Below are 12,867 nucleotides of genomic sequence, written 5' to 3'. Positions count from 1 at the left end.
GGTGCATTGTTAAAGTGAAAATAATCGAAGAGGACGTTATTATTTGAAACTTAATATTTTTAGTGACACCCAAATCGATAAGTTTCGGGCTTTTGTTATTGCAAGTACGCGGATTAACCATCCGGTACTGGTTGTAGTTCTTCTCCGTCAGGATGTAATCGTAAGAGAGATAAAACTTTCATAGAACACCGAAGCAGTTGTCCAAATCTGGGCCTATTCCGTTCTCAATGTTTTATTGTCACTTTTGTGAAAAATCACTTTTGTGATTTCAGCTTGGTGCGGAAGTTTTTCGGCGCACTAGTTGCCAGTAAATTTTGGCGTTGTAATTTCCATTTATGAGTTCTACGTGATGAATGTTTATGGAGTCGAAAATTTTAGGGGAGAGAAACCTGCAATAGTTTAACAAATCATTATATGTGATTAAAAAACTATGCTACATTGACAAGTTTACAGTAGTTCTAGATTTTTTCTTAACTTCAATTGACGGTTTGACGGTTGTGCGTTTTTCCGCTGGTGTTCAATCCTTTTTTATCGGAAACCACTATAATGTTCAATTACCTGTAGATTTACAAATGCGGATAATAATTTTTTTTAGAAACTAACAAAATCTGGTTATGAAACATCCGCGGAATTATGAAATTGAAAAACAGTAAAAACCTAGTGGGGCTGCGCATTGTCGCTTAAGAAATTTAACCCAAAAGCCCAGCTATTGTGCAACCCACTTTGAATATTCAACCCATTGGATCTAATTTCAAACTATGCTACTCTCTTATTATTTGGTAACAATCACCAGACCCACACTAAATCCCAGACATAATTCACCCAGAAAACATGTTCACCCGCTTTTTGTGTTATCAAAACGGTCCAGAAGTGATGCAACATCTAACAGATCTACTAAACTACGCATCATCTCCGAATACATCGAAATGTAACTGCTTAATTATGCAAATAGACTTCTCCACCTGAAATTCATTAAATGCAAAACACTCAAAATCCAGTTGATATTTAAATATTAATTTGTCCCTGAGATAGTTAAAATTTATTAGCTGTCGGGCGGAGAGCGACAATCTGAATGGCAAAAAACATGAGATATTGGTTTTTTCATGTTTTCGTCAATCTTTTATTCAATCGATAAAATTATGCGGAAAAGTTCCACAAGAAATAAAACGTATGAAGTTGAAAAGCAACATCGGATGATAAAGCAAGTGACCTAGGTTAGTAAATAGCTATCAATGAGAAAGGGAAAGTTATTGGTTCATTTTTTGGATATTCTTCTTTCGATTATATCACTAACCAAGATTTCCAATTAATTTGCTCCACTCCAGGACCCTGGTTCTATGGCATTAAAATTCATGAAATTATTAATTGGTCCGTTCTGTAGGAAGTAAATTTTCATTTGAAAATACTAAATAATGCTAAAAGTTTTTTTTTTAATAATTTTTTATTATTTCTTATGACTTTCGTTTTAAACAATTTCGACTTTCATCTCATTCTTTTTGTTTACTTATTGTACTATTTGCCAAGTCCTTAGGTAGGAAGTGGTTCTTAATGCTTCTTAATGAGGCTGTGGGAAGCAATGCCATGTCCCCAGGAGGCGGACTTGAGTCCATAGCCATAGCCAAGACCGAGGGATGAGGAAGCGAGAGCTGGAGCAACAGTTCCGACAGCGAGAGCTGGAGCAGCGGTTCCCAAAGCGATGGATTTAGCACCAAGGGCGAGAGCTGGGGCAGCGGTTCCTACAGCGAGTGAGCTGTATCCAAGACCGGCACCATAACTGGCACCAAGACCGAGGGCACTACCAGCGAGAGCTGGGGCAGCAGTTCCGACAGCGAGAGCTGGGGCAGCAGTTCCGAGAGCAAGAGCTGGGGCAGCGGTTCCTAGAGCGAGTGAGCTGTATCCAAGACCGGCACCAAGACCGACACCATAGCCGGCACCAAGACCGATGGCACCACCAGCGAGAGCTGGGGCAGCAGTTCCGATAGCGAGGGCTGGGGCAGCAGTTCCGAGAGCGAGAGCTGGAGCAACTGAGGCAACTGGGACTGGTACACGGTATGGAACTGGTACTGGGTTGTCAACTGGAACTGGGACGCGGTTTTCAACTGGAACTGGGACTGGACGGTCAACGTTGACTGGAACTGGGTATGGGCGGTTGACGGCAACTGGGACTGGGCGGTCTACGGTGATGGGTTGTGGAACTGGAACATTAACTTGGACTGGGACTGGACGTTCAACTGGAACTGGGACTGGGCGATCGACTGGTACGTTGACTTGGTATGGGACTGGACGGTCAACTTGGACTGGGACTGGACGATCGACTGGAACGTGGTAGGGTTGTGGTACGCTGACGGGTACTGGACGGTCAACTGGAACATGGACTGGGTATGGAACCTTGCGTTCTACAGTGTAGGGTTGTGGGACTGGAACTTGAACTGGAACTTGGACTGGGACTGGACGGTCAACAGTGTAGGGTTGTGGGACGGGAACCTTGACTGGAACTTGAACGGTGCGGGTGACTTCGTAGGGTTGTGGAACTGGAACATGGACTGGGTATGGGCGGTCTACTGGAACATGAACTGGGTATGGGACTTTACGTTCAACAGTGTAGGGTTGTGGGACTGAGACTGGAACTTGTTGGACTTCCCTGATTGGGACTGGAACTGGACGGTCAACAGTGTAGGGTTGTGGAACTGGAACTGAGACTGGAACTGGGACTGGGCGGTTGACGGCGACTGGGACTGGGCTATCGACGGTGTAGGGTTGTGGGACTCCCTTGACGACGGTAACGGTGCGGGTGATGTCAGTGTGTCCTCCAAGGACGGCACCTCCGACAGCTCCGGCTCCAACAACAGCGGCTCCACCAAGAGCGGCACCACTGAGAGCAGCACCACTAAGAGCGGCACCACCGAGGGCAGCACTGCTGTATCCAAGACCAGATCCCAAAACAGCTCCGGATCCCAAAACGGCTCCAGATGCCAAAGCAGCTCCAGATCCCAAAACAGCTCCGGATCCCAAAAGGGCACCAGATCCGTAAGCTCCATAGCCAAGACCGGATCTCCATCCAGCTCCGTAGCCAAGACCACTTCCATAGCCAAGAGCTACTCCTTTCCATCCTCCGAGACCGCTGTAGCCAAGACCGCTACCAACGACGCCGGTTCCGACGACTCCGTGTCCCAAACCGAGACCGCTTGAATAGCTGGTAACTCCATTCCAGGCACCACCAAGGTGTCCAGCGCCAAGGTATCCAGCGTTCAAGCCATTGATACCATAGCCGTAGCCAAGACCAAGGAGACCACGTTTGTCGAGTTTCTTCTCAAGTGGTACACCCTTCTTTTCGCTGGCGGCAGCAGCTACCAGGAGAAGTGCAGAGAGGCACAACTGCAATGAAAGAAGAAAATTGAATTTATTAGCACCTGCGAACATAATATTATAGTTTGGTTGCAAAGTCGAACTTAGTATGAACCAAAAGGAGCCACAACATTTTTATGCAATATAGTCTTCCACTTATGAAAATCCAATGCGAACCGGCAGACTCTTCGCACTAGTCTCTAAGTCTGTGAATTAAAGAACTGATTCAGTGAAACAAAGTCATAACAGAAGTGCCTGCCATCACGTTTGCCGTCTTCACTTTCAGTCTACTTCAATTTTCACTATATCCAAATAAGGCAAATGTTCGAAGTCACAATCACGTCAAAAGTTCAAATAGTACAGGCACAACGTTCGGATTTGGTAAAATTCAAGGATGTACGAGTATATCCACAGGACGAGCGAATAATATCCAATAGTTCACGTCCAAGGCAGGATCAGCCACTTTTTATTATCCGTTATCACTGATTTCCGAGAAATAGCACAATTTCGATTATCCGCAAGGTATTCCAAATTGGATATCGGATGATGTGTTTTTGATTCTACTCCAGCTCCTTTCGAAAATCATCGCCACAGTTCGACTTTTCGTTGGATTTCTCAAGTAAAGTTAGTCGAAAAATACTCACGAAAATTTTCATTTTTCCTAAAATATTAAACTCTATCCCAGGGACAACTGAAAAAGGATAAGAACCGAATGGATTCCAAACCTTTGACTGGATGCTGAGTTTGATCAGTCAATCGCTTTTATACTCGTTTTAAAATTTATTCAAAAAATTAAAAGTTTGGGGCATAAAAGACTTAAACCGCAAGATCACAGATGATGATCATCATCATCTCCTAAGTTTGTCAATGTATTGGTAATGAGCTGGTCACCGCCTTTGATTCGGACCAAAAATCCATATAAAAAAAAACGCGGTGGACCATTTTCTGGTTTTTTCTATTTTTTATGCACGAACCAGCAGCAGATCTATTTTTTTCTAGTTGGTCTCTGCGTGAATACATAAAATATACACATAATAAGAAGATGAAGACGAGATCGTTTGATAATGGACAGAAGTAGCGAAAAATGGATACATCTTGAATCCCATAGATAACCGGATGGATAGCTTTACTTTCGTTTGGGTAATAGATTGGCGATCGGTATCAGAATGGCGGCCCGATCAAGTTTTACGCGTGGGGCATACGTGCGCAGCCGGACCATCCGTTTTTTGCCGGCTCTATTAGCACGACCACCTCAGATTTGTTCATGTCGTTTTTTTCTAGCTTCACCTTCATATTCCAAGTTTATGATGAAACCTGCAGTCTTTGAGGATCATTAACAAAGCTGTATTCGTTAAAAGTAGCTCCAGATAATTGAAGCATTTTTTATTAGTAGGTGGTTCTGACGGCTAAGCAAGCTGTCGTTGTCGTGTGATATTTCGAGCGGTTTGGTATTGGAAAAATTGTAAATAAACTGAAAAGGAAATGCTTTCCGACAACAGGTTGATTAATGAGAGGATTATTTGGATACATGAATTATCAAATAGGGAAGATCATTGCTTTCTTTCTGGGAAGCAAAAGTCTTGGTGCTATAGTGCTCCACATATGAGGATAAGAATCTGGGTACTGTTACCGATGCGCTAAAAGGAAGCGGTTTCTCGACGTATCCATCCATTCAAAAGCTTTTTCTAACATATCTTAATTTCCCGAGCATTATCGGCAGCAAAGCTAGAATAAATGCATTTTTACTAATTTGGAAACTGTAACCAAGAATTCGTGTCATGATCAGTTGACATTGGCTCGAAAGTGATGATCCAAATTACACACATCAAATTTGAATGTTAAAAATTCCGAGATCTTGTTTTCGTAGATTTGTTGCTAGGCCAACTGCAGCACAGTTGTTGGCTTTTCATCATCTATTAATTTTTCAATGAATTTTGAATTAATTCAAAATAATAAAATGGTTATGCCACGAGTTTGTACCTTTCTATTTAAATTTTTTTTTTTAAATATGTGAACGCAATTTACTGACATGGAAGCTGTAGTCACAATATAAACAAGGGAATTTTGCGATACTCTATTAGTTGTCAATGGAACGTTGAGCGCCGCAAACTAATTCGCGGCAGATTCTCAGGCAGATGTACTATACATCAAAGGAATAATCATTTCCAATGGCAATGTGCGCCCCCATTTCGTTATGCGGATCAACACATATTAAGGCTCTCTTATTCAGATATTTTGAAAAGTTATTACTAATTCTTATTTATTTGGTAAGAAATTTAATTTCTCTAGGAATTTTGTGAAAAGGCCATGGCAACACTCGTACAATTGGTTATCCTGCTGAAGTAACAAAGATGCAATAAGGACGATTAGGAGTCAAGTTTTTTTATGTTGCAACTAGTAGAGACCGTATTTGCGTCAAATCTGTGAGGGATACTTGCAATGTATATGGGAATTGTTGTAGCTTCTACGAACTTAGTTGATTAAATACATGTTCCTATCCCTTTAAACGATTTCTAGGATATGGCTTGCCAGGGTATATGTGCAAACTCGATACCTTACTAAATGGTAATAACTTTATTTAGGATTACGAAAGAGCTTAGAAAAGCTCTTTCGAGGATCATCGCTATAGGTCCGACTTTATTCTACATGTCGTAATCTAACATTGATTTGCTAAGCGAAAAGCAGAGATTTAAAAAAATTTTTCATTTTGAAGCCCAAGAGAGTCCTGCATCAGCACACACTACTTAAGTTGCATTAGAAATCATGGTTTTAGCTGCTTTCGGAATATTTTGCGCAATTTCTCCGGAAGTATACGAATTTCGACAAACTGACGCGTAGTTGAGGTACATACGTATATTACCTCAAAGCCAATCTGGATTACGTGTGCTCCTAAATGCTAAACTATTAAAATACAAGACTGGACCATATAAAATATACTCGTATACTTGAACTGGACCAATAAGGTGCAAAATTGAACTGCCCTCAGTGAACCACATAATTATCTTATGTACTAGTTTCTTATCTTTGTAAATGATATTGGTTTTTGTTTTCTTCTTAGCTCTACTTTAGGGGCTCACCCCGTGTGTCGGGTCCGAGCTATCGATTGTATCGACCCATCAATTGTATCCAAATATAGTGTAGAATATTTAAAGAAAATGATTTTCCAATATTCCAAGTAATTCGGAAATTACAGCTAAAGTGTCGTTCGAACGACTTTGCTAAAAGAGCGAGAATTGAAGCCAAAGCTTCACATGTCCCTCCAAAAAGGACATGTGAAGCTTTGGAGGGACATATTTCGACGGTTCGCAAATTAACATAATGCGATTCACCGATCCGTGTTTTATATGTTAGAGAAAAAGTGGGAAAACATCAAAATTTCCAAAAAAAAAAATTAATTTAACAAGCTCTCAAAAATATACCTTTTTATATTGAGATTTCATTTATTTTTTTTCCCTTTAAAATGAGCAGAACGCTATAGAGCATGGCACCCGTTAAACGGTTTTTCTTTTAATTGGGACTCAATAATGGGGGTTGAAAAAATGTTACATGTTCTCAAGATATTTGTAAATACATGGTGAAAAATTCGCATTTGTATCTTTATCCAATTTTTCAAAATTTTCAAAATGCCCAAAAAAAACGGAATAGGTCGGGAAACTGGAAGCTTCCGGTATAAAGGTTTTGTGTTCATCTTGTGTGAGAAATTTCCTTTGCAGGTTTTTCTCTTCGTACATGACAAAAACATCAAAATTTTCCTTTATATATCCAACTCCGCCCTCCATGTAAGTTCACTTTATATGGTCATAACGTCTGATGCGATTGCGATAAATTCACGTGAAATATAAAACTTTGATCTTCTATAGCTTTATTTATAATAGTTGGATTTTTTCCAAATTATGGATTACCTTACGATGATTATAATGGTATCAAATTTTTTACTACAAGAGGGAACTTAAGGAGGTCCCAGGCTGAATATGCTATTATTAACTTTATTTGAGCAGGTATCGGATTGCGAAGTATTTGAAACCTAGATTTTGTAAAGATGTATCTATGTGATTTTGTTCGGCTGAATAAGTTCTGAGAACGAGACCTGCTACACTTTTCGGGGCACATCTTCACTCCCCTATGCTTCACCCAATACCAGAAACAAGATCAGCTTGGAAAATTGCTATTCGTGCCCTTTCATTTAATACTCCATGTGACCATACTCTGTAAAAAGAAGAGTTTACAGCCCCCTTTCACATGTATAGGGAGTCCCTTTAAACTCAACCCAAAATGGCCCCACTTCCTGTATGCAAAATGGATTCAAAGATCACAGGTCCCCACCCAATTTTCTTCTTCTTTCTTATTTCTTTCTTCCCTTAACCGTTTCCAAATAAATCAGGTGTGACAGACAGTTCGCCATCCTACGGAGCAAAAGGGGATGTTTTAAGTAGCTCTGCTCTGAAGTGGATGTAATCTCGCGGGAAAGCATCACCATCATCAACGGCGCAACAACCGGTATACGGTCTAGGCCTGCCTTAATAAGGAATCCCACACATCCCGGTTTTGCGCCAAGGCCCACCAATTCGATATTCCTAAAAGCTGTCTGGCGTCCTGGCCTACGCCATCGCTCCATCTTAGGCAGGGTCTGCCTCGTCTTGTTTTTCTACCATAGATATTGCCCTTATAGACTTTCCGAGCTGGATCATCCTCATCCATGCGGATTAAGTGACCCGCCCACCGTAACCTATTGAGCCGGATTTTATCCACAACCTGACGGCCATGGTATCTCTCATAGATTTCGTCGTTATATAGTACGGAATCGTCCATCCTCATGTAGGTGGCCAAATATTCTTCGGAGGATTCTTCTCTCGAACGCGGCCAAGAGTTCGCAATTTTCCTTTCTAAGAACCCAAGTCTTCAAGGAATACATGAGGACTGGCAAGATCATTGTCTTGTACAGTAAGAGCTTTGACCCTTTGGTGAGATGTTTCGAACGTAACAGTTTTTATAAGCTGAAATAGGCTATGTTGCCTGCCAACGACCGTGCGCGGATTTCATCGTCGTAGCTGGAGAAATTATCAACGGTCTCAAAGTAGTCATGAAAATCATCACAGAGGTTTATTCCCGTCGCACGAGAGGGGCGCTGATACCATTCAGAGAACTCTGGTCGTGGTAATCCCGACAGAAAATTCGTCCTTTTTGTTATTTAATATGCTTTATTTTTCCGTAATGTCATTTTCACATGAAATAGATGGTTTTCGAGTTATTTGCGATAAACCGCTGAAATCGTCCATTGATCGATGAAAAACGACATGTTTGATCATGAATAACTGGAAAACTACTACTGGCGCGAACAATTTTCACTAAACATTTTTTACTTAGAATTGACCATGTAATCGCTTATATGGTTATTTCGAAAAAAAATCCACCGGGTAGGCGCAAATTGGCGCTATATAACTTCGTTTCTACCTCCACACCAATTTTGATGTCAGTCGGCTTTAATAACTGACTATGTGGAACATTAGACACAAGATGTTCTTTATTTTCCGGTCCCGGGGGAGAGAGGACGGCATTGCACTTGTTGTGGTTGCACAGCATCTCGAACATGCTGAGTTGTAGTCATGCGAAGCAATCAGTCCTGATAAGGTTTGGTCGGCCATTGCTGGATTGGAACTCGCGGAGGAAAAAATAGAAGTGATCCTGCATACTTGCTGGTTACTTGTAACCAGGGAAGTGAGTTCTATCTTGTTGTATACAGTCCCAGTTTGGGAATCAGCGCTGCATATCTTATCTAGCGCATACAAATTTAGTGCGGTCTACAGAAGAGCAGCCCTAAGGGTCGGTTCTGCCTCCGGGACCGTCTCGAATTATGTGGTGTTCGTTACCTCAGGAATGGTGCCAATTAACACCCTGGCAAATAAGATAACGGACATATATGTATAAAATACAGTTAATCTTCATTTGATCAAAAGCGAAAAAAGGCGAAAAGGAAAAATCCATAATTAGATGGGAACAGTGATAGGACCACTCAAATTAGGGTCGTTGGGCACACAAGGTTACGTGGAAGGAAGGAGGTGCTTAGTTTATGTGAGAAAAAATATCGCAAACGGACATATTTCGAGGCTAAGATTTCATATCAGTGCATCACCCTGATGGCGCATTTTACAATTTACGTCAACACTAATATCAGAAAATAGTTACTGTTCCGATGCTTGTAGTTTCTTAAAAAAAACCAATGTAGTTTTTCCCACTACAATATCTTTTTATTACTCGTATATATGTATTTTGGGAGCTACTCGCCCCCTTTTTCAGTACTTTAGCTATGAAATCATTAGGAAGTTTATTTGTTTTCAAATAAGAAAAGTTAAAAGGTCCAAGATACATATTTAGGGATACAAATTGTAAAAAAGGTACATATGCAGGCAGAGATGATGATATTATACTTCCAGCGTTAATGAATATCAATTAGCAATAATTAGTGGGTGGGCAATTCCTATATTTGTAAGTTCTTTAATAAGTCTCGATGTATAGTTCCACTCGTCTGTTTTCATCAATTTTGCGGAATCCTTCCGCATTATTTCAAGGCCTTCCTATGCGTCCAAGGTGTGCGACTTATTCACTTGCCGCAGCAGGTCCAGATTTTCCCTCTTCACAAAATGTCCCTCCTCGATAACGTGTATAGCAACCGATGATCGCACCGTATTGGCTCCCCGCCTTTCTCCCTTGTCTACTTGCTTTATGTGTTCTTGGAACCTTGCTGTTATAAGCAGTTTTATTTGCCCAATGGTGAACATCACGCAATCATCGCAGTTTATTTTACATATTCCACTTTTCTCTTTTCTGTTAATGGGTCCTTTTCTCTTCCTAAGAGCTAGTATCATTCGACGGAAAAGCGCTGTTTCCAAACTCCAGTTAAATAAGCTATTCACCTACTAGCAGTTTGGCTGAAGAAACTTACTAACACAGCAGATTGGAGACCAAGAGTGAAAACATACTCAAAATTGGCATCACTGTGAATGAGCGAAAATTATTTTACATTCCGTGGGAAATTCTACAAAAAAATAGCAGGAGTGTCGACGGGCAACCTAATGTGACCACTTGTGACGGAAATGTTTACGGATTCTGTTGAATTAGTTATTGAAGAAAAGGTGATAATGCCGACAATATGGTTCATATATGTCGATGATGCATTTGCATTAGTGGAAAAGGATACAGTCGACGACACGCTAAGAGAGATTAACAGAACAACCGAATATTTAATTTATAGTGGAGAGGGAAGAACACGGGTCTCTAGCATCCTTGGGCCTACGAATAATGAACCCGCACCAGGCGTGGAAGTTTTACCAACAAATCAGCAGGATGTAGCCTTACACACCTCGATGTTCATCCTGCCGAGACGAAGAGGAACATTTTATTTCTGACAGAATGGGCATATTGGAGCGGTGGGTAGAGAACTTTAATGAACAGCCAGAACATCGCCGAGTTGGAGGTACCGCCAATTGAAGACGAGGGACAAATAGTGGCACCACCGAGTATAGAAGAAACAGTCCGTGCAATTCGCATCGGCTTAAAAATAATAACTCGCCAGTCGCTGAATTACAGTCGAATTGGCTAAATATGGAGGCGACCAATTACCCCAAGTGGTTCATTGACTTATGTTCAAGGTGTGGAACAGCGAACCAATGTCTGACGATTAGCGACGAGGCATTATCTGCCCCATATAAAAAACGGGAGATATCATGCAGTGCATGTTGCGGAGTACCATCTATAATATATTCTCCGCTATGTTGCTAGGCCAGATAGCCCCATACGCCCAGAACATCATTGACCCATACCAAAGAGGCTTCAATCCAGGGGAACCAGCAACAAATCAGATCTTCTCTGATGCTCAAAGTGTGGGAAAGAGGATCAATGCCTGACGACTGGTAACGGGGCATTATCCGTCCCTTACATAAATAGGGGGATATCACACAGTGCAGCACTTATAGAGGTATCACGTTGCTGAGTACCATTTATAAGATATACTCCTTTATCTTGCTAGGCCGGACGGCTCCATACGCCCAGAACATCATAGGACCATGACAAAGAGGCTTCACTTCAGGCAAATCAGCAGCAGATCAGATTTTCTCTCTGCGGCAAGCGATGGAAAAACTGTTGGAATATGGACATCAGTTGCACCATCTTTTCATCAACAATAAGGCTGCCTATGAAAGCATAGCCAGGATAAAACTATACACGGCCATGGGAGAATTCGGTACCCCGACGAATTTGGTAAGACTGACTAGGCTTACCCTGACCAATGTGTGAGGCCAGACAAAAACAGCAGGATCATTCTCAGGACCATTTGACATCAACAACGGTCTAAAACAAGGGGATGCCCTATCATGCGTCCTCTTTAACTTGGCCCTAGAAAAAATGCTCCAGGATTCCGGGGTAAATGCGAGAGGCATGATCTTCTTTAAGTCCACCAAACAAATGACCTATACTGAAGATCTGCTGCTGCTGCAAGACAAAATATATGAACGGCGGCAACGTCAGCGCCAAAAACCAACCAACCAACAACATCAAATCACACTGGTCAAACGAGAAGAAAAAAGATAGGAGACTACAACTTTGAGACCGTTGATAATTTCTCCTATTTAGAGTCGAAAATCACATCCCATAACAGCTACGACGACGAAATCCGCGTACGAATTCTGTTGACAGCCAACAGAGCCTATTTCAGATTACAAAAACTGTTCCGCTCGAAACGTCTCACTATAGGGTCAAAGCGCTTACTGTACAATGTACAATGATCTTGCCAGTCCTCATGTATTCCTCGGAGACATGGGTTCTTAACAAGAAAAATTACAAACTCTTGGCTGCATTGGCGAAAAGAATCGTCTGAAGAATTTTTGGCCCTCTACATGAGGATGGACGTATGGATGAGGATGATCCAGCCCGAAAAGCCTATAAGGGCAGTATCTATGGTAGATAGAGAAGACGAGGCAGATCCTGCCTGAGATGGAACGATGGCGTAGGCCAGGATGCCAGACAGCTTTTAGGAATATCGAATTGGTGGGCATCGGCGTAAAACCGTGAGGTCTGGAGTTCCTTACTAAGGCAGACCTAGACCGGATACCGGTCGTTGCGCCGTTCGTTATGATGATGCATATTGAGCAATAGTGAGAAGCTCGAATTCGAGGTGTATAGAAAACCAAAGGTGAGTCAAGGTCACGATAATAGTAAGTTCGGCTCATACCGTAACACAAAACATGGCTCCCTACAATTCAATAGTTCACCAGCTCTGCACATACCCTAATCAAGGCAGGTTTCCATAAAGAATGGATGTACATAGTTGATATAGCAATGAAGAACGGTTACACGGCCGAAGTAATAGAAAAACTGATCAAGAAGAAGAAGGACCAGGATACAACATTCTTCGGACAAACAATCACTCTAGAAGAAACAAAATGCATCAGCATACCATTGTCCAAACATTTATACAGAATTAAATCTTATCTAGGAAAATATAATATAGAAGTCGGATCCAGCGGAGAG

General features: G+C 41.6%; 1 protein-coding gene across 1 annotated transcript; it reads right to left on the bottom strand.

The window, feature by feature from the left end:
- Positions 1 to 1,437: 1,437 nt before the first annotated feature.
- On the bottom strand, positions 1,438 to 4,123 carry LOC119650814 (fibroin heavy chain-like). Its single transcript, XM_038053952.1, has 2 exons — positions 3,990 to 4,123; positions 1,438 to 3,375 (listed from the first exon to the last, which is right to left on the bottom strand). The coding sequence occupies exons 1-2, from the start codon at positions 3,999 to 4,001 to the stop codon at positions 1,546 to 1,548; spliced, it is 1,842 nt and encodes a 613-aa protein (XP_037909880.1). The 5' UTR covers positions 4,002 to 4,123; the 3' UTR covers positions 1,438 to 1,545.
- Positions 4,124 to 12,867: the final 8,744 nt, after the last annotated feature.

Source organism: Hermetia illucens, chromosome 3 (assembly GCF_905115235.1).
Source record: "Hermetia illucens chromosome 3, iHerIll2.2.curated.20191125, whole genome shotgun sequence".
NCBI lineage: Eukaryota > Metazoa > Arthropoda > Insecta > Diptera > Stratiomyidae > Hermetia > Hermetia illucens.
Note: the sequence above shows the minus strand (reverse complement) of the source record. Positions and strands in the feature narration are given on the sequence as shown.